This window comes from Ambystoma mexicanum, chromosome 5p, assembly GCF_040938575.1.
Source record: "Ambystoma mexicanum isolate Mex_15411 chromosome 5p, UKY_AmexF1_1, whole genome shotgun sequence".
Classification (NCBI taxonomy): domain Eukaryota; kingdom Metazoa; phylum Chordata; class Amphibia; order Caudata; family Ambystomatidae; genus Ambystoma; species Ambystoma mexicanum.
In genome coordinates, this window is record NC_090930.1 from 104,418,583 (window position 1) to 104,440,271 (window position 21,689).

Below are 21,689 nucleotides of genomic sequence, written 5' to 3' on the forward strand. Positions count from 1 at the left end.
ATGTCCCCCACCACCCCCACCCCCCAGCACTGTGGGGCACCTGCCAGCAGGCCCCCACCCATGTCCAACTCATGTCCCCCACCACCCCCACCCCCCAGCCACCAGGGTCGCCCTCCACCAGGCCGCCACTCATGTCTCCCACCACCCCCAAACCCCAGCAGTGCAGGGTCACCCTCCACCAGGCCCCCACTCATGTCTCCCACCACCCCCACCACCCAGCCACCAGGGGCACCCTCCACCAGGCCCCCACTCATGTCTCCCACCACCCCCACCCCCCAGCCACCAGGGTCACCCTCCACCAGGCCCCCACTCATGTCTCCCACCACCCCCAAACCCCAGCAGTGCAGGGTCACCCTCCACCAGGCCCCCACTCATGTCTCCCACCACCCCCACCCCCCAGCCACCAGGGTCACCCTCCACCAGGCCCCCACTCATGTCTCCCACCACCCCCAAACCCCAGCAGTGCAGGGTCACCCTCCACCAGGCCCCCACTCATGTCTCCCACCACCCCCAAACCCCAGCAGTGCAGGGTCACCCTCCACCAGGCCCCCACTCATGTCACCCACCACCCCCACACCCCAGCAGTGCAGGGGCAGCCTCCACCAGGCCCCCACTCATGTCACCCACCACCCCCACCCCCCCACCACCAGGGGCAGCCTCCACCAGGCCCCCACCCATGCCTCCCACCACCCCCACCCCCCCGCCACCAGGGGCACCCTCCACCAGGCCCCCACTCATGTCACCCACCACCCCCACCCCCCCGCCACCAGGGGCACCCTCCACCAGGCCCCCACTCATGTCACCCACCACCCCCACCCCCCCCAGTCACCAGGGGCAGCCTCCACCAGGCCCCCACCCATGTCTCCCACCACCCCCACCCCCCAGCAGTGCAGGGGCACCCTCCACCAGGCCCCCACTCATGTCTCCCACCACCCCCACCCCCCAGCAGTGCAGGGGCATCCTCCACCAGGCCCCCACCCATGTCCCCTATCACCCCCACCCCCCAGCAGTGCAGGGGCAGCCTCCACCAGGCCCCCACTCATGTCTCCCACCACCCCCACCCCCCACCATCCAGGGGCACCCTCCACCAGGCCCCCACTCATGTCACCCACCACCCCCACCCCCCCAGTCACCAGGGGCACCCTCCACCAGGCCCCCACTCATGTCTCCCACCACCGCCACCCCCCCGCCACCAGGGGCACCCTCCACCAGGCCCCCACTCATGTCACCCACCACCCCCACCCCCCCAGTCACCAGGGGCAGCATCCACCAGGCCCCCACCCATGTCTCCCACCACCCCCACCCCCCAGCAGTGCAGGGGCACCCTCCACCAGGCCCCCACTGATGTCTCCCACCACCCCCACCCCCCAGCAGTGCAGGGGCATCCTCCACCAGGCCCCCACCCATGTCCCCTATCACCCCCACCCCCCAGCAGTGCAGGGGCAGCCTCCACCAGGCCCCCACTCATGTCTCCCACCACCCCCACCCCCCACCATCCAGGTGCATCCTCCACCAGGCCCCCACTCATGTCTCCCACCACCCTCACCCCCCACCATCCAGGGGCACCCTCCACCAGGCCCCCACTCATGTCTCCCACCACCCCCACCCCCCAGCCACCAGGGTCACCCTCCACCAGGCCCCCACTCATGTCACCCACCACCCCCACCCCCCCAGTCACCAGGGGCAGCCTCCACCAGGCTCCCACCCATGTCTCCCACCACCCCCACCCCCCAGCAGTGCAGGGGCACCCTCCACCAGGCCCCCACTCATGTCTCCCACCACCCCCACCCCCCAGCAGTGCAGGGGCATCCTCCACCAGGCCCCCACCCATGTCCCCTATCACCCCCACCCCCCAGCAGTGCAGGGGCAGCCTCCACCAGGCCCCCACTCATGTCTCCCACCACCCCCACCCCCCACCATCCAGGGGCACCCTCCACCAGGCCCCCACTCATGTCTCCCACCACCCCCACCCCCCACCATCCAGGGGCACCCTCCACCAGGCCCCCACTCATGTCTCCCACCACCCCCACCCCCCAGCCACCAGGGTCACCCTCCACCAGGCCCCCACTCATGTCACCCACCACCCCCACCCCCCCAGTGACCAGGGGCAGCCTCCACCAGGCCCCCACCCATGTCTCCCACCACCCCCACCCCCCAGCAGTGCAGGGGCACCCTCCACCAGGCCCCCACTCATGTCTCCCACCACCCCCACCCCCCAGCAGTGCAGGGGCATCCTCCACCAGGCCCCCACCCATGTCCCCTATCACCCCCACCCCCCAGCAGTGCAGGGGCAGCCTCCACCAGGCCCCCACTCATGTCTCCCACCACCCCCACCCCCCACCATCCAGGGGCACCCTCCACCAGGCCCCCACTCATGTCACCCACCACCCCCACCCCCCCAGTCACCAGGGGCACCCTCCACCAGGCCCCCACTCATGTCTCCCACCACCCCCACCCCCCCGCCACCAGGGGCACCCTCCACCAGGCCCCCACTCATGTCTCCCACCACCCCCACCCCCCGCCACCAGGGGCACCCTCCACCAGGCCCCCACTCATGTCTCCCACCACCCCCACCCCCCAGCACTGTGGGGAACCTGCCAGCAGGCCCCCACACATGTCCCCCTGGCCCCAGGTCCTGACGATTCACAATCATGGCAGTAATGGCCAGCATACCCAGCACAAACACCCAGGCAAGGATTGCATCCACCCACATAGTGAATGCAATCACATGACACAACCCCAATGCCAAGTATGCAAAAGAACACATGTCCGTCACACACACATACACAATGGGTGCAAGTGAATGTCAAAACCCATATCATGACATGTAACAAACCAATGAGAAAATAACACAAGTGTAAGAAAATATAAAAAATGTATTAAATACCAAAAATAAGTGAACTTTTCAAACATACAACGATGTGGCTAAGTAAATAAATGGTCCATGTCCGAGAACAAAAGTGATAAACAAAAAAACAAAGGAATAAAACATTAAAATGAATTTGTCCAAAGCAATATCATGTCATAGGAAATTAATGAAAAACCATTACGTCATGGTGAAAACAATAAGAAAAATCTCCCAAAAAAACAAACTATATACAGGAATGTTCCAGGGTCCATGAGCCCAACACCAAAAATGAAACCTACCACTAACTAATGTAAAATATATGTACAAAAAAGTGGCCATTGTCCGAGCGGTCCAAAATAATAAAAATAAATAAAGGAAACCTAGCACTAACTAACTAAATAACTATATACAAAGGCAGCGGGCAAGTCCTGCGGCTCACTTGGTGATGTTGCTGGCCAGGGCATCATCGAACTCCATGTCGATGTCCTGGAGGCGGGACTCTGTCCTGGCCCTGAGGTCTCGCAGGGACAACCCCATGTCCACCTCAAACTCCCTGCGAGCTTCCTCGAGGCACTCAGCCCGCCTCAATGCCCGACGCATGGAGAACTCCGCCCTGACCATGGCGAGCCGCTCCTCTTCCGCCCGCTGCCGCTCCGCACCTATCCGCTGGCCAAACTCCTCCCACACGGAACACGCCACCATCCCAGTGTTGCCCTGCCCTCCGGCCGATGCCTGCCCCTCTGATCTTGATGGCCCCGAGCCATGATGCCTCCCACGTCGAGCCCGCTGCTGCCTCCGACGCCACTGCCTCTGCCAGCACGACGGCATCCAGGCTGATGGAAACCACCGACGCCGTCGTGCACGTGCCCTGCCCGATGATGCCGTCACATCTTCCATCTGCTGGGGTCCACTTGCTGTGTTGTCCACCCCTGTTGGACCTCCGACTCCCAACTGTGGCAGGGATGGGATCCCCACCGAGCTGGCTGCATTGGTCGGGGCAGGTCCACAGGGGGCCCTGGTGGCATCTGGGCCGGAAGACGGCAAGTAGAACGACCAGTGGATAGCCTGCACAGAGGAGGAGAGGGCCGTCAGATTGGCCAACACATGCAGGAAACCCCCGAACATGGCCGATCCCAATTGGGCCACGTCGGCACGGTGCACTTCGTGATGACGTGCGTGCTCCTCCCGGGAAGCACGCACGTCATCACGAATCACAGCCGTGCGCATCGCGACCCCAATCAGGACCTTCTCCACGCGGCCAGGGGTTACCACGTCCGCAGGTGGAGGGGAGTCAGGTGACATGGACATCCCCTCTACCTGCGGACGGGCCTGGGACGGGGCATCCCTGCTGGTGCATGGTGGTGCACTCACAGGGTCAGGGACAGTGACATGCACAGGCCCCTCCACGGTGACCTGTGCTGCCTCCTGCCCCTGGCCCTGGACTGCACCACTTGCACCAGCAGGGATGCTCCCACCAGGCCCCATGTGTGCACCAGTGTCGGCCTCCTCCTCCTCTGTGCAAACCACCAACCTGGATGGCTCCTCACCGTCTCCCGCCGTAGCAGGCCCCTGTGGGGGCTCACCCACCCCTTCCGCTGCAGCCGTGGGGGCATCCCCGCCGCCTTGCTCCACAGCGCCGTCTCCGCCCTCTTCTTCACTAGCCGCTGCATAGAGGGAGACAAAGGACACAAGCATCAGGCTACTGTACAATGGTCCCCTAGACAGGAAGCAATAGCAGATAGCACCACTGTCAAAGTACACTTCCATCATGTCCCTCCACAACACATGGGTCAGTCCAGGCAAAACACACACAGTAACAGGCATGGTGCATGCCATGGACATTTCCATGCATGTCCAATGGACTCTAGAAACATTCAATGATATGTAACTCACATGCATCATGGCTCATGCATATCACATGCACACACTTCACCTCAGTCACATCCATCTGGCCCCAAACACACCGAACACAGGCGAAACAAGGGTAAGTTGGGTGCGTCACTGAATCTGTGCATTGTCACACACATGTGTCATGCATCCATGGCATGCACAAGTCACAGACACGCAGGTCAGGCACACAGACATGGCTACCATATATGTACCTGGCATCAGCACCCATCCTTCACCCCCATCCATGTCCAGGTACAGAGACTGGCATGCTCTCATGTCCAAAATCTGCATAGGGCTCCCCATGCCGCATTTCAACACATGCAACAACCATGTGGGTCACACATCACTGGTCGCACATGCATTACCATGATGTCCCTGCACACATACATGCATACATGGCCCATGGCACACATACAGGCAAGTATCACAGAACCAGCACACCGCAACATGCCCTGTCTCACACAGTAATGCTTGGACACATACCGCTCAACTCCAGACGGGCCTCCCTCTCAAGGACCTGGGCGTGGAGCGCTGGGCGTACGCGTTCCAGGACCCTCTTCTGGATGGAACTCATGCGGCCCCGGCCCCCCTCCACGAGGCGCCGGGCCTTCACAAGGGTCCTGGACCTCAAGTCCTCCCAGCGCTTCTTGATCTTCTGGACGTTGCGGGTTGCCACCCCCTCCGTGTTGATGGCAACCACACAGTCGGCCCAGATCCTCTCCCGTCCTTCCTTGCTGGCGCCGGACGATCCAAAGAGGGCATCATACTGCCCCAGGACATGCTCCACCAGGACACCAACTTCGGTGGCAGTGAAGCTGGTGCCCCTCTGTCCCTCTGGCCTGGGGTTGCCACTGGTGCCAGATGTGGAAGTGCCCGTTCATGGCAACCCCAGAGGCAGGTGTGGGTGGGCAACTGGGTCCTGGGGCTGGGCTGTGGAGCGATGTAATCCCAGTTGGGAGTCTTCAGTTCCAGCAGGGGTGGACACAGCAACTGGACCCCTGCAGATGGCTGATGTGCAGGCACCAAATGGCAGGGCACGGTGGCAGCAGGCAGGCAGGCAGGCAGGCAGCAGCAGATAGCACGTGGGAGGCTTCTCGGGGCACTGGGGGGCAGTAACTCGGCCTTCTGGGCAGGAGCGTATTGTTCCGTGTGTTTTCGGGTGGCCAGCTTGATACGGAGTGATTTGGCACGTGAAAATCCTGCACGTCAGCGTGAAATCCGAGGAAAGGCCCTTAGCGCGTAAGCGCGTCAGCACGCATACGCGATTCTATTGGACCAGAGTCCCTCAGCGCGTCTGACGTGACCCGCACGGGCGTTCCCCACTCAGCACGTAATGACGGAACACACGTGGAAATACTGCATGTCAGAGTGTCATCGCGTGATTGGCCTATGTACGTGTATTTCATTGCGTGTAATTGGACAAAAGTGCGCGTACACGCGATTGGCCTATGTACGTGTATTTAATGGGTGCGCGGCCACTTACACACGCAAGTACGTCAGCGAACCTGTATCCCGTGGTGCGTGTGAATTTCCACACGCTATTGGACTGGGAACTGGATTCCAGGGGTGCGCGGGTCACACGCTGTATCCCGTGGTGCGTGTGAATTTCCACACGCTATTGGCCTGGGAACTGGATTCCAGGGGTGCGCGGGTCACACGCTGTATCCCGTGGTGCGTGTGAATTTCCACACGCTATTGGACTGGGAACTGGATTCCAGGGGTGCGCGGGTCACACGCTGTATCCCGTGGTGCGTGTGAATTTCCACACGCTATTGGACTGGGAACTGGATTCCAGGGGTGCGCGGGTCACACGCTCGCCTAGAACACGCGCAAAGCATAAAATTGCGGACTTTAACAATAACAAGCTCAGACACCAGGATGAACATACCGTTCCAAGCAGCAGTGGCAGTGGGCTACCAAAGGAGGAGGAGGAGGATAGTCAGGGCCAGAATAATCACACCCAGAACCAGCCTTTTCGGGATGCCTGATGACAAGGTGTATGGGAGGTACAGGTTTCCACCACACATCATACTGGACCTGGTGACTGAGTGGGAGGATGACCTCACATCACCCACCCTGTGCTCCCAAGCACTCAGCCCCCTGGAGAAGGTCCTCAATGTACTGCACTTCTTGGCCACTGGATCATTTCAGCGGACAAGTGCCATAGTGGGTGGGGTGTCACAGGCCACCCAGTCACGCTGCCTACACCAGGTCTTGAACATCATGACTGCAGGCCCATCAGTCCGCAGGCACATATACCTGCCCAGAACACCTGCAGAAAGGCATGCTGCCGCCCTGGATTTTTACGCTGTGGCACGATTCCCCAAAGTGCTAGGTGCCATCGACTGCACCCATGTGGCTCTACGTCCCCCCAGGGCATCTGAGCACATCTATAGGAACCGCAAGCACTGGCATTCCATCAACGTGCAGGTAGCATGTAATGCCAAGGGAATCATCACCTCAGTATATGCCAACTATCCCGGCTCCACCCACGACAGCTTCATTTACCGAATGTCCACCCTAAGCCGGGACCTAGAAGCTGGGCGGCATGGCGATACATGGCTGCTTGGTGAGTATGTATGCCACTGCACATGCATGCATGTTGGATACTGAGCAAGGTCACAACCCCACCAATGATACCAATCACCACCTCCACAGGGGACAGTGCCTACCCTCTCAGCCCCCACATGATGACGCCAATTCGGAACCCCACCACGCCACCCCAGGTAAGATATAACACAGCCCACATTACAACCAGGGGCATAGTGGAGCGCACATTCGGAGTGCTAAAGTCACGCTTTCGCTCCCTTGACCGTTCTGGCGGGCAGCTGTTATACGCTCCCCCAGTAGTGTGCAGGATCATAGTGGCAGCATGTGTCCTGCACAACGTTGCAACACGCCGGGGCCTGGCCGTGGACATGGTGGTGGCCCCACATCCCCAACCACATGCACAGCCGCTGCGCATGGGAGGGGAAAGGGCACGGGGGGAGGCAGCCCGTACACAGCTAGTGGCTAATTACTTCACATAGAAATCACACCCCTGTGGAGTGCACACTGCCCTGGCACATTCCATCTGACAATCAATGATGACTCAACCTGACACTGATCCTGAATGTCTGGAGAATGAACCGGGAATACCATGTCAGCCTGAGATTGTTCACCTGGAAGTGTCACAATGTGTGCATCCCTACCCACACATACACCACCAATGCAGTTTTGTGAAGTTACACATTGAAGCAGCTAAAATGAATACCCACTTGCAAAATGCAACAAGAGGACAGTGCCATGTCAGCCAACCCAACCCCAGCACCGCCACACGACACACCGTGCCATGTCATGCTAATTGCAGGTAAACAAAGTAATCCCCACAACATGACATCAGTCTCACTATGTACAGTGGCACTATTAGAAACCTGCAACACCTGAAATGCTCACAGCAATGCCGGACCAACAACATACTTGAGCACGTAGTACCATTAACATGACATCACAAATGTTACATATTAGTAGTCTCACCACCTGGAAATGCCTGCACTCCCACCACTACCAACTGTGCAGTGTTGTCGCCATGTAGAGTTGTAGGTGCACTGCTGCCAACATGGTCCCCATCTCCAGACTAGAGGTCCTTGTGTGGACATGAGGAAGGGACCTGCAAATTGGGAGGTAGACACAGAAGAAGAGTTACACATCAATGCAACATGCAGTGTACAACACAACAGCAATATGCACTATGAATGTATACACAGTATTGACTACAGACTGGCCACACAGCTCATGGGAGTCCAACGTCACTGTGTAATTCACTGTCACTTGGGCACACCCTTTGCAAGCCCATGGAAACGGGAAGCAGGAGGGGTGTGTGTGACTCAAACCCAAGCATCTGAACCAAATACATTACAAGCCTGCATGTGCCCAGCCACAATGCAGCGTATGCCCACAGGAACCACGGAAGCCAACAGATCGAAGCCAACAGATCGAAGCCAACAGATCGTCCCAAAAAAATTGGGAATAAAAGAAATCAAAATAAAAATAAAAATAAGAAACAATCAAAAATGGCCGTTGATGGGCCCGGGGGGGTTGGGGAGGCCACCCAGGAGGTCCGAGGACAGGATGCACACCAGAACCCACCTGCGTGGATCCTGGGAAGATAAAACACCTCCATGGGCTCATGGCCCACACGGCTACCCTATTGTGGGAGTATCACTGCTGTCGCTATTATCACCCTGTGCAGCTGCATCCGGAGGTGGTTGCACTATGGGAGGCAGCCCACGCAAGGCCCTAGTCTGCTCCTCCATGGCTGCAAGCATGCGGGTGTGGTAGGTCTGGTTCTGGAGGATGAGTGTGCGGAGGTCCCCATGCAACAACTCACGGGATGCCCGGACCTCCGCCCTCGTTGCCTGCATCTCAGCTGAGAGCGTACGGGTGAGACGCTCCAGCTGCTGTTCTGTCCTTTGGTGTGTTGAAGCCTCAAGCTCAACAAGAGTCGTCCTGAGGTGAAGGAGCTCCTTCCTCAGGGCTTCCCTGTGGCCCTGGGACTCAATGGAGATGGCCTCCTGCAGAGTCGCCAGTGCCGCCCGCCTGTCCCTGTTGGACCCCAACATGTCCTCCCTGTGTGACTGGCAGATGGAGTCGGTTGCCTGCTCTAGTCGCTCCATCAGCCTTTCTGGGGGGACAATGGAAGTGGCCACCCTATCCATGGCCTGAGCCATCATCTCGGATGATGCAGCCTGTTGGGTTGCCATACCGTAAATGGATTGCACCCATGCGGTATTGCCGGGTGGCGTACGGCCACCACGTCGGCGGGCACCACACCTGTCTGGGGCAAGGCGAACTGCGCCTTGCTGTGCCGGCACTGCCTGAGGCTGCAGGACTGCATTCCCCCTCTGATCTGCTGGCCCAGGAACAGGATCAGATGTCGCGGAGTGTGACCCTGCATCCGTAACCACCGAAGGCGTAGCTGCCAACACTGACATCCCCATGGAGGGTTCTGACCCTGGTGCAGGTGGGTGAGACAGAACAGAATCCCTCCCTGGAACACTCACCTGCGACGGCACGTAGGTCTCATCCGAATCAACACCTGAGTACAGCTCAGGGGAGGTGCAGCCAGAGACACCCCTTGAGAGCACGACCTGCAGCACTTGTGGGTTCTCCCCCACCACCACACCACGTCCCTCACTGGTGGTTGGTCGGCCCTCGGACCCCTCCTGGGTCTGCACCATCTCCACAACCCCAGCAGTATCAGGTGCGTCTTCCCCTGCAAAGACATGAAAACAAAGAAATGGAAACAGGCATTAGCACCATGGCACACATTGAGGGCTGAGAAGCAAGAGAACCAGTACTTGATTGACACATGTCCCACATGACTAAAACCCTCCCATGCATGCACCCTCACTGCGTATGAAGTCCAGGCAAATGGCACACACTGATGACACCAAGATGGAAGATGAACACATTTTCTGCATGCTGCCTGGCAGTGGCATCACACATTGGCCTGTGATTGGCAGGTGTAACACACATGCCATCACACAGATGGCATGTACCATTGCTATTGAGTGAAGATGGAGAGGAGGGCAGCACCTATTCATTCAGTCCAGTTCCCGCATGTAATAGCTTTTCTATTTCTAACTGGTCAGATTTTTCACCTGGAGCTGCCAGTCTGAAATGGTCCAATTGCACAGGGACATGTGTGTACAAATGATATCCAGGTAACAAAGTCACTCCACTTTACCATACCCATGTCAGACATGTGACTAGTGGACAGCGACATGCCTAGTGAAAGTGGTGGAATGCAAACAAACTGACTGAATGAACAGTGAAGAAGAAGCAAATATGTTGTGGCAAGGTGACACTTCAAGGGCAACTGGCGTGCAGTTGGGCTAGATGTCTACTGTTGGCAGAAGGGATACTGCTATGGCCAAATGCAGCTGCGCAGGAAGGATTGCAGCTGCGCAGGAAGGATTGCATGAAGCACATGGCTGACCCATACCACTCAGGCGCACACACTCTCACCTGGCACCCGAACAGAAGCCCTCACACACACACCATGCACATGGATGACACACACATGCATGTGCACTCACCGGACAATGCCTCGTAATCAGCCAGATCTCCCACGCCTTGGATCTGTTCCTCCGTGACGTAGGTCCCAGCGACTGACTCATGTGGAGTGAGTTCCATGTCTACTACTGGAGACCCACCTCCAGTCACTAGAGTTGCGGCATGACTTGAGGCCAGCTTACTCTTTGCCCTGCGCTTTAGGTCATTCCAGCGCTTATAGCAATCATTGGCTGTGCGCCTCACAATTCCAAGGGCACTTACGATGTCCGCAACGGTCTGCCAGTGTGCCTGGCGTTGTGCAGGTGTGGTCTTGGATCCTGCAACAATGACCATCTCGTTGTCATGTCCGGACACATACTCGACAAGTGCATTCAGTTCGTCATCCGTGAAGCTGGGCTTCCTGGACGGGCCGGACTGTGTAGCCGTGTCTGGGGCATCAGCCTGTGCCGGACGAGCACTCTTCCTCTTCCGCTTGGAAGCTGGTGGTGATCCTGAGTGTCCTGCGCCGCTCTGGACACTAGGGGCAGGAGCCCTGGTGGACTCTGTATCAGGAGTGTGGGATTGCACACTCAGCATGGGAGTTGGTGCAGGCATTAGCTCTAGTGTGATGGTGTCAGGGGGAATGTCAGCAGCATGGACTAGGACCGACACTGTCCTGGATGGGTGTGTGGGGGCTGGGGTGGATGGAGCCGCAGCTGCCCCTGCAGCCTCTCCGCCCTGCCTACTTGGTGCAGCAGATGACCTTGCTGCCCCAGATCCACGTGGCATGATGGCATCAACGTGCACCAGCGCACGTGTCGTAGCCCTGCTGACCTGGAAGTCAGCCATGGAGTCAGCCAGGTCTGGTGCCACAATGGGCTGGTCCAACAAGGGCTGAGCATGGATGGTGTCAGCCACATCAGCCTCAATGGGAGGAGGGGGGGATTATGGGTGCCCGTGACTGGTCCTCCACACATGGGGGGACAGGCTCACCCTGCAAGTTACGACCACGTCCCCTACCGGATCCACCACGGCCACCACTTGTGGCTCTTCCACCTTTGCCACCCTTACGGAATCCTCGCCTCCCAGCCATGGCACTGATGTTAATGTGCGTATGGGAGTGGATGTAGACTATTGTCCTGGGCAATTGGGGGTCAAAGGGGTTGGGTACCAGATGGTAATTGTACCCTAGTGCTCTAGCAAGGCTGAATGTAACCCCTGGGGAAAGATGACGGGTCACGCAACGCACAGGAGGCCCAAAAAAGGGAGATGACGTGCACGCAACCCCTCCTAGACCACGTGTGCAGAAAGAAAAACCTGCACTACGCTGTGGCACCCAGAAACACAAGAATGAACGTATGCGTGTCACACGCAGCCTAGAATGACCTCTGAAGGGGTAGGCTACACACGGGGCTATCACAGATGTTAGATACGTGCGTGACTCACCGTCTGCCAGGTAAACGAGCGTGTAAAAGGAGCACGTTTGGTTGGCAACACCCCCGCCAAAAGAAGATTTGTCCGCTGTCTGAGGAGACAGGACAACAGTAGAAGGGAACACTGTTTGAGGGAACAGGCCCAGGTAAACCAGTAAAGGAGAATACAGAGAAAAAGCTGTCAGAGGTAACAGGGAATACGAACTAGAAACGCCGTGAAGTAAATCGCGTGTGAAACGACAAGAAGTACAGAATTCACCCACTCGCTCTCCACGAAAAGCACGTACAAGGAAAACGTGTTCTACACGTACCTTTTATGCAGGCCCACACGTCCAGCGTCACTTACGCGGCGTGTACGCGCTAGGGCCATTTCCACCAATTACACGCTTTGTCACTTCTGCGTGTAGGGCCATTTCCACCAATCACACGCGATTACACTCTGACGTGCAGTCTTACCACGTGTTCTCTGTCATCACGTGCTGTGTGGGAAACACCTGTGCGGGTCACGTCACAGACGCGCTTACGCGCTGAGGGCCTTTCCTCAGTTTTCACGCTGACGTGCAGGATTTTCACGTGCAAAATCACTCCGTACCAAGCTGGCCACGCGTACGCACACAGAATACCACGCTCCTGCCCGGAAGGCCGAACTACTGCCCCCCAGAGCCCGAGCACGCTCCCACCTGCTGCTGCCCGACTGCCTGCTGCCCCTGCACTGCTGGGGGTGGGGGTGGTGGGAGACATGAGTGGGGGCCTGGTGGAGGGTGCCCCTGGTGGCTGGGGTGTGGGGGTGGTGGGAGACATGAGTGGGGGCCTGGTGGAGGCTGCCCCTGGTGGCTGGGGTATGGGGGTGCAGGGTGACATGAGTGGGGGCCTGGTGGAGGCTGCCCCTGGTGGCTTGGGGGTGGGGGTGATAGGGGACATGAGTGGGGGCCTGGTGGAGGCTGCCCCTGGTGGCTGGGGGGCGGGGGTGGTGGTAGACATGGGTGGGGGCCTGGTGGAGGCTGCCCCTGGTGGCTGGGGGGTGGGGGTGCAGGGGGACATGAGCAGGTGTGCAGGGTAGTCCCCTGTTTTGTGGGCTGCCTGCAGGGGCCGTGGAGGGTGTACAGGGAACACCTGTGAGGACCCACCCAGCCTAATCGCGTGTGTAACTTCCCACGCACCCCTGTAATACACGTACCAAGCCAAATCGCGTGTGAGAATTCCCGCGCATACCTGAAATACACGTACCCTGCTGAAGTCGTGTGTAAAACATCCCGCGCACCCCTGAAATGCATGCGACCAGGCTATTCGCGTGTGGAACTTCCCGCGCACCCCTGAAATACACGCGCCCAGGCTATTCGCGAGTGGGACTTCCCGCGCACCCCTGAAATACACGCGCCCAGGCTATTCGCGAGTGGGACTTCCCGCGCACCCCTGAAATACACGTAGCACGCTGGGAGACATGAGTGGGGGCCTGGTGGAGGGTGCCCCTGCACTGCTGGGGGGTGGGGGTGCTGGGAGACATGGGTGGGGGCCTGGTGGAGGGTGCCCCTGGTGGCAGGGGGGTGGGGGTGATGGGGGACATGAGTGGGGGCCTGGTGGAGGGTGCCCCTGCACTGCTGGGGGGTGGGGGTGGTGGGAGACATGGATGGGGGCCTGGTGGAGGGTGCCCCTGGTGGCAGGGGGGTGGGGGTGATAGGGGACATGGGTGGGGGCCTGATGGAGGGTGCCCCTGCACTGCTGGGGGGTGGGGGTGATAGGGGACATGGGTGGGGGCCTGGTGGAGGGTGCCCCTGGTGGCAGGGGGGTGGGGGTGATAGGGGACATTGGTGGGGGCCTGGTGGAGGGTGCCCCTGCACTGCTGGGGGGTGGGGGTGGTGGGAGACATGGATGGGGGCCTGGTGGAGGTTGCCCCTGGTGGCTGGGGGGTGGGGGTGGTGAGAGACATGGGTGGGGGCCTGGTGGAGGCTGCCCCTGCACTGCTGGGGGGTGGGGGTGCAGGGGGACATGAGCAGGTGTGCAGGGTAGTCCCCTGTTTTGTGGGCTGCCTGCAGGGGCCGTGGAGGGTGTACAGGGAACACCTGTGAGGACCCACCCAGCCTAATCGCGTGTGATAATTCCCGCACACCCCTGTAATACACGTACCTGGCCAAATCGCATGTGAGAATTCCCGCGCACCCCTGTAATACACGTACCCAGCCGAATCGCGTGTAGAACTTCCCGTGTACCCCTGTAATACACGTACCCAGCCAAATCGCATGTGATAATTCCCACGTACCCCTGTAATACACGTACCCTGGCCAATCGCGTGTAGAACTTCCCACGCACCCCTGTAATACACGTACCAAGCCAAATCGCGTGTGATAATTCCCGCGCACCCCTGTAATACACGTACCTGGCCAAATCGCATGTGGGAATTCCCGCGCACCCCTGTAATACACGTACCCAGCCGAATCGCGTGTAGAACTTCCCGTGTACCCCTGTAATACACGTACCCAGCCAAATCGCGTGTGATAATTCCTGCGTACCCCTGTGATACACGTGCCCTGGCTAATCGCGTGTAAAACTTCATGCGTACCCCTGTAATACACGTACCCTGGCCAATCGCGTGTAGAACTTCCCGCGTACCCCTGTAATACACGTACCCTGGCTAATCGCGTGTATAACTTCACGCGTACCCCTGATATGCACGTTACCCGCTTTGCGTTCCTTGTTTGGCAGCCCTGTAGACTGGTCCAGGGTTAGCGCAGCCCTTTGCGATGATTTAGCGATTTTGATGGCTTTTCCTTGCGCGAGGGCGTTCTTGGGGGCGTTACTGGCGCTGCTGCAGGGTCGCTGCGATACTCTGCGCCACGACTGGTTTGGGAGCCTGAAATCCATGAATACGCTGTGCGCGGAAATCGGTTTTAGCGCACGTGCCTGGCGCAGACAATCGCACGCGGACACTCTGCGCCAGCCGCTTGCGACACTTTTCTGCGAAATTCTATGAATTACCCTGTATATGTATAGCTAGTGGCAATTCTGTATAGTCTACTACCTTAGTAGTTCACATTCCCAAAAGGGTGAACATAGATTTGTATGTACACAATAATGGCACTACTGAATAAAAGTGCAAGTAGAAAAATATGATGCCCACCTACTGTTTAGCAGAATTATATGCAGTACCCTTTGGGAACACCACACACAATTAAGAATACAAGTGACAGTACAAATTCACCTTTGGTACAAGCCTGTACTGCCCAGTTAAAGTGGTAGTGACGGCTGAGCAGCCAGACTTATCTCAAGAGTAAAGTGAGCAGTATCAGAAGTTAAACAAAGGACAGCAATGACTAGGATTCAGACAAACACTGACTCAAGGTTTTCAAGTAAAAGAATATACATTTATTTCACTCTTCAGTTGTATAACATTACACTGTTATAAAGCAGTTTAAAAATCACACTCTCAATACACCACACCACTCCCAATAAGTGTTGGCACTGGTGGACACTGGATCCCGAGCCACACTTCTGTCAAAAAGAGCCTTTGATCAGTTGAAATCGGGAAGGGGGAAGAAATACCACATTCCTCTCAGCCCTCTTCCTGGACAACTTCAGAACTTCGATGGGAAGGAAGTCACTAGTTGTGACTCCTGCGTAGATTGTCTCCCCTCATAGATTGTGTAAACAAGGTCCTCTGGACGCAGACTAACCGACCAATAACACATGAAACCACTTGAAACCATCCTGTCTCCAAATCACATCCACCAATATGCAGATTACACTGAGATCAAACTCAAAATATCCTCCATTGGAGAGACACACAAACTCAAGGCCTGCCTCACATCAATCCAGCCTTGTATGTGCAGTGCTTACCTAAAGCCCAACCACTCCAACAATGAATTTCTACAGCTGACCAACAACTCCAAACACCCTGACATTTTGGCCTCCTTCTCTGCTACCAATCTTGAGGCTTCAAACCTCAGCTAGCAACCTGCATCAAGTCCGTTCATTTTAACATCAACAGACATCTCTCCTTTATGCAACCCATAGCAAGTAAGACTCAAGCAGCTTGATATCAATGTTCTGTCCTGCGGAAAATCAAGCTCTGCATCCCAGAAAACAACTTTAGGTTTGCTATTGCAGCATTGGCTTTCTCCCACCTGATTAGTGGGAATGTCCTTCTGTAAGACCTTCCAGTGAACCCCCACCAAATGACAACCCTGTGATTTGTCAGAAATGATGCAGCAAGAATCATTAAAGGACTCTGTAAATTGGACCACATCACCCCAAATCTCATCAAACTGCACTGGCTCCACTTGCAAGCATGTATCATCTTCAAAACCAGCTGCACCATCTACAATGCTTTCATCATGAATTCGACAAATTACCTAACTGAGAATGACAGCATCTCCAGAGGGCTATGATCCACCAGAAGTAAGGACATGTGCAGACCTGAACTTCGCTGGTGCAGGATGGAAAGAACAACAAGAAAGACATTTTATGTCTATGGCCACAGACTTTAGACTGTCCTCCCCGTCAACTCCAGACCCCCCCCCCTCCAAAATTTAGTAAATTGTTCAAGGCCCTCCTCTTCAAGGAATGGCTGACCCCTAATACCGAGGTCCATACACCCTCAGTCCTCACCTAACCTGAGACTGAGTGATTTTCTCCCCATGTTTCCTCCACTGGGTGCTTGTAGATCCCTGGCTGGTAAACTGACTACCCACCCAATCACATGCTGTTACCTCCTTGTTCCCTTGTATCACTGCTTCTCTCTCAGAAGTCCCTACACAATGACTTGTAAAGCACTCTGTTGCTGCCCAAAGCTATGCCCATTCTCAATTAACACCATAATAATAATCATGGTAATAATAATAATAATAATAATAATAATAATAATAATAATAATAATAATAATAATAATAATATTAATAATAATAAAAATAATAATAATATAACGCTAAGCAGTTCTCCAAATGAGAGAAGCAACACCAACCTCAAGCACATGTTTCTGCTTTATTTGATATTATCAGTGAGGTCTCTGTGTGCACAGAGAGCAGGGGGCAATGTCTGCATTAGCCATCTAATTTAGGGTGAAACCCCAAGAATTTAAAATGATCAAAAATGGTGGCAGCCCCTCTAGCAAGAACAAACACAGTCAACCTTTTTTGTGGGATGTTTCACACTCGGGAGTGTTCATTTCAGTATTCAAAGAGAATATCTTTTTGAAAATAGGCCTGACCCAGCCTACAAGATGCGTTTAGCTAAAACGTGATTTTAGGAACTCCTCATTGGGAATCATCCCATAAAGCAGGTCACCTGGCCTTGTTCGTTCTAGTTATTTCGGCTCTCAAGTGTTTGCAACCAGTGACATTGGAATGATCAGTTTCATCCTCTTGGTTTGTTAATCTCCAAGGTTCATCGGTGTCATTACCTTTAGTGGTTGTGGTTGATTTGTCATTGGCAGGTGTCTGGCTTTCTTCCTGGCCAGGCTTCTCTGTGGTCTGTGGCCTTCTTTTCTTGCCAGTTGATGTTGTAGGACCATTTATTATTTTTGGAATCTTGGTACTTTTCTTAGGAATCTGGGTACTGCTAGGTGTTTGTCTGACAGGGTCATCTAATGGAAGAGTGTACAGGCTTTGCATTTGTTAACTGTCAAAACTATGACTCAAACATTTAAAACAGTTCAGCCGTATGTGGCACTCTATGGTGGCAACCACCTTACCCCTCATGCAGAAGAATTATTTAGACAGATATTTAAATCCCTTGTTCGCTACAGTGCACACCTGGACCCTAGTTTGTGCCCCCTGCCCCCTGGTCTTAATAATGCAAAACTGTAACCTAGAGAAAAGGAGCCTGAAGCTCATGAAAGAATCTATATCGGAGCCTCTTCGTATGCCATAACAAGCTGCAGTGATGTTTTATACTCAATCGCGGTTTTTTCCGAGTTTGGCGGTGCAGCACATATTTTATTGTAATTCTGTTTTGATTTAATGTTTGCAATGCATTATTATTATTATTATTATTATTATTATTATTATTATTATTATTATTATTATTATTATTATTATCATAATTAATATTTGTTTAGTGCAACCCTAGCTTGAAAGAAGCGGAACAATGGTTAGCAGAATCAGGGTAATATAACCGGCAAGTGTGTTGAGTGGTAGACAGTATTGCACTACTTTATGTGTCCAGGTTTTCCTTGCTGTCTAACTCAAAAACTGCTGTTCAAGTGGAGGATTAACCTCAGGCCACGTTCTGGTGTAAATCATCCACTTGACTGCCAAATACTGAATAAACACCCATGATAATTCTGCCAAATTTCCCATGGAGTCCTTTAGTTTCCATGAATGGAGACTTACATCGCTAGACCACCATTAACATCGCTAGACCACAATTAACATCGCTAGACTACCATAAAAATCGCTAGACCACCATTGGTAATTCCACAATGAATTTGTGGGGCCAGTTGGCAGTATCTGTAATGGAGTTTGCCAGTGAATCAGACAGAATGACCACCAAACTGGGAATGAGAACTAGTGTCTCTAATTACCTTTTGTTCAATTACTTATTGAGATGCTCCGACCACAAATGGAAGACCCTCTTCTTTGTTGGTGAGTTACAGTTATTTACTATCATAACTCTCTCATTACTCAGAATTACCATTAAAAATCACGCTAAAGGAACATTCAACAACTAAAAGGTGACCCACAGACAGGTTTCTCACTTTTGCAGAAGAGCAATTTGCAATTTATTTTTAGCTGAATCTGTTACCAACTTTTGTACTACAAATCTATATGTGGTAAGTTTGGGTGTGGTATATAAATGGGCAGTTTGGGGTGCACGGAGGTCTCCCCCCACTTTTCCAAGTAAAAAAACAATGTGGAAATATTGGTAAAATAAATTCGGAAAAATCCAGGAAACCAAATAGATCTACAAACAGTACACATATTTTGATGGAAATACAAGCATATGTTATATGCATATGTCAATGATAAAATAGCTGGCATTAAAACATGCACTTCTAAACCTTGCCCAAAAGCAATAACAGATTGCTGATGATTTGCACACATGCCACTAAGCCAGCATTATTTCTCAGGATCATCCCGTGTAACGCTATCCTTACAAATGTCTTGTTACTAGATAACAGTGTCGGCAAATGAACCCATGTAACACATTTTCTAAGACTAACAAAGACTATCCTCACTGTTTAAGCTAATCAAGGAGTAATTCAGTCTTTTTCAGGATGTTAGACGGTTTAGACAGGTAGGATTATTTAGCATGTTTTAGGAGCGCAGCGCCACTACATGGGATCAATATACAGCGTGTTTCTGGAGTGCAGCACCACTGCATGGGATCAATGTATTGCTATAACGTGGCACAGCAAGCTATGTGTTGGCGGTGTAACATATGGATATGTAAATGAAGACAGGCTACTCAGTCAAAAACACAGCATTTTTTTTCACATTTAAAAACGCACCACATTTCTTTTTTTCACCTGAAATGCCTATGTTGCAGGAGACACATTAGAGGATTAATGAACTAATATAATTAACAGTACTAACATGATTCTAATCAAATAACATCATAATGTGTTCTCCAGTGAAAAATGAGGTAGAAAAGACAGGCTCTGAAAGTCATTTTAAACGTGCACTTGGATTCATTTTTTTCTCTGTTCACTGTGTTAGCTGGATGCGAAATGTGCATGCCAGGAAATGAGTAGCTACAGTTTCTAAACCGTATAAGCCAAGCCATTGTTGAAAGAGGAGGATAGATTATTGGGTATTTTGATTGGTGACACGTCACCTTAGGGGCTGTAACAGAGGTTTCTTGAAGAATCTCGGGGAGAGAGAAAGGCAGTGGACATTTTTACACAGCTTCGGTGAGAAGCCTGACGGGAGTTGCTGTGGGGCTGCCTGATTGAGAGGCGTTGTTCGAGTGTACTGCTGACCTTCACAGGCTGGAGATTCCAGTCAATTGGCACCGGCTTGAGGACCAAAGAGTGCAGATTGGAACTGCATGTCCTCGCTCTAAAAGGAAGCCCCAAGCCATTTAAAGAAAGCAACCTGTCCAGAGAGTTTGCGTGTTGATCTGCTACAATTTTGCTGGTATTTATCTTACACAAAGCGAGAATGCGGTGTGTGAATGAAAGCTATTTCAGTCAGGCAGCGTAGCGATAGCTGCATTCTAATGTTGCTATTCAGAAATGCAAGTCAACTGATGCACTGTTCTTTTTATTGTTGCAAAGAATCTAATGAAATGCCATGTATTTTGCAATTGCTACTCTTATGTTTATTCTAGAAAAGACTGCCTCGCAAAACTGGTAATGTATGATTTTTTAAATGAAACTGATGTAAATCACAATCCGTGTAAAGGCTTCTATTTGCTTCTGTTTTTCTCTGGTACAATTAGCCCATATCACCTGATAAAAGGGGAGGTTTTTAGGTAATATATGTCAAGCATCCCATGTGGAAAAAGTTATGTTATGAGTAATTATAAATAGCTCTGTGCGTGGTTCCACTCAGTGTATGTGGGTGTGACTTCTGAGTGGAACACAATCTGATAGTCTGTTGGACGTACATGAGTAAGCAGAGAAAAAGGCCTCTGGAAATAGTTTCACTAATGTAAATAAATTACTGATTATACAACATGTTATTGTGAATACTTTATGGAAGCATAGCTCACGGGTGTAGATAAATCAGTGATAACAGCCATATGTGGCACTCCATATGAACATGTGGTGTTCTTGAATAATGTAGAAGCCTGAGGCCTCTAGAGATCACACGAACAGTCTAAACAAAAGAAAGGGTTTTTGTATGTTGGGGCCACAAATAAAACAAAGAAATTATGCTCATCACTATACCACAACGAAATGCATACCAACTAAATGTATCTGTGTACTGAAATAATGCATTGCACGATACCACTATAATACCAAACCCAATTTGAATGCAAGGAGTGATTGTTGCTAAATTACTTTTATTCTTGGTGGTAAGAAAATACAGCTAGGCCCCAAATCTACACATAAAACCCTACATATTTTTGGTGTGTTGCAGGCCGGGAAAGTTATCATAGGCCACCTACTGGGCGTGGAAAGTGTGTCTCACACCGCCATTTGTACATTAAAGGGAACCCATTTCATAATAGCAGTGTGTCACTAATAACGAATTTCAGAATGTCTCAAAGGGAAACCACATTCTCAGACCTAGTGCAATATTTAGAGGCAAAGTTATTCGCACATGGGACGTGGTCATCAAACAGTACCGTAGAATGGCATGACTGCATTCAGGGTGAGGTGCAGAAAGAAAAACTAGACAATATTTTTGCAGAAGGCAGCATAAAATGAGTGATGAAAACAACTATTTGCAAAACAAAGCAAACAGGCTCCTTAAAAAGTGTAAGGACTTAGAACAGCAAATGTGCATTCCTAAGTCCCAGGAGAGGCGGCAGGGTACCACATTCAATGGAGTTGAGGTGAATTCTATTTCTACCAAAAGGGCTAGTGCCCCAGTGACTGGGCC

The 21,689-nt window shown here is 53.3% G+C and overlaps 1 protein-coding gene across 3 annotated transcripts in view; it reads right to left on the minus strand.

The window, feature by feature from the left end:
• Positions 1 to 21,689, minus strand: part of LOC138480763 (titin-like) — a 557,826-nt gene that overhangs the window by 33,254 nt on the left and 502,883 nt on the right. Inside the window, exon 15 of one of the 3 annotated variants that reach the window (XM_069612496.1) lies at positions 17,600 to 17,782. The exons of the other annotated variants lie outside the window; for them this stretch is intronic. Coding sequence (XP_069468597.1) covers positions 17,600 to 17,782 — 183 coding nt within the window. The remainder of the gene's footprint in view (positions 1 to 17,599; positions 17,783 to 21,689) is intronic. 3 annotated transcript variants of the gene reach the window in all.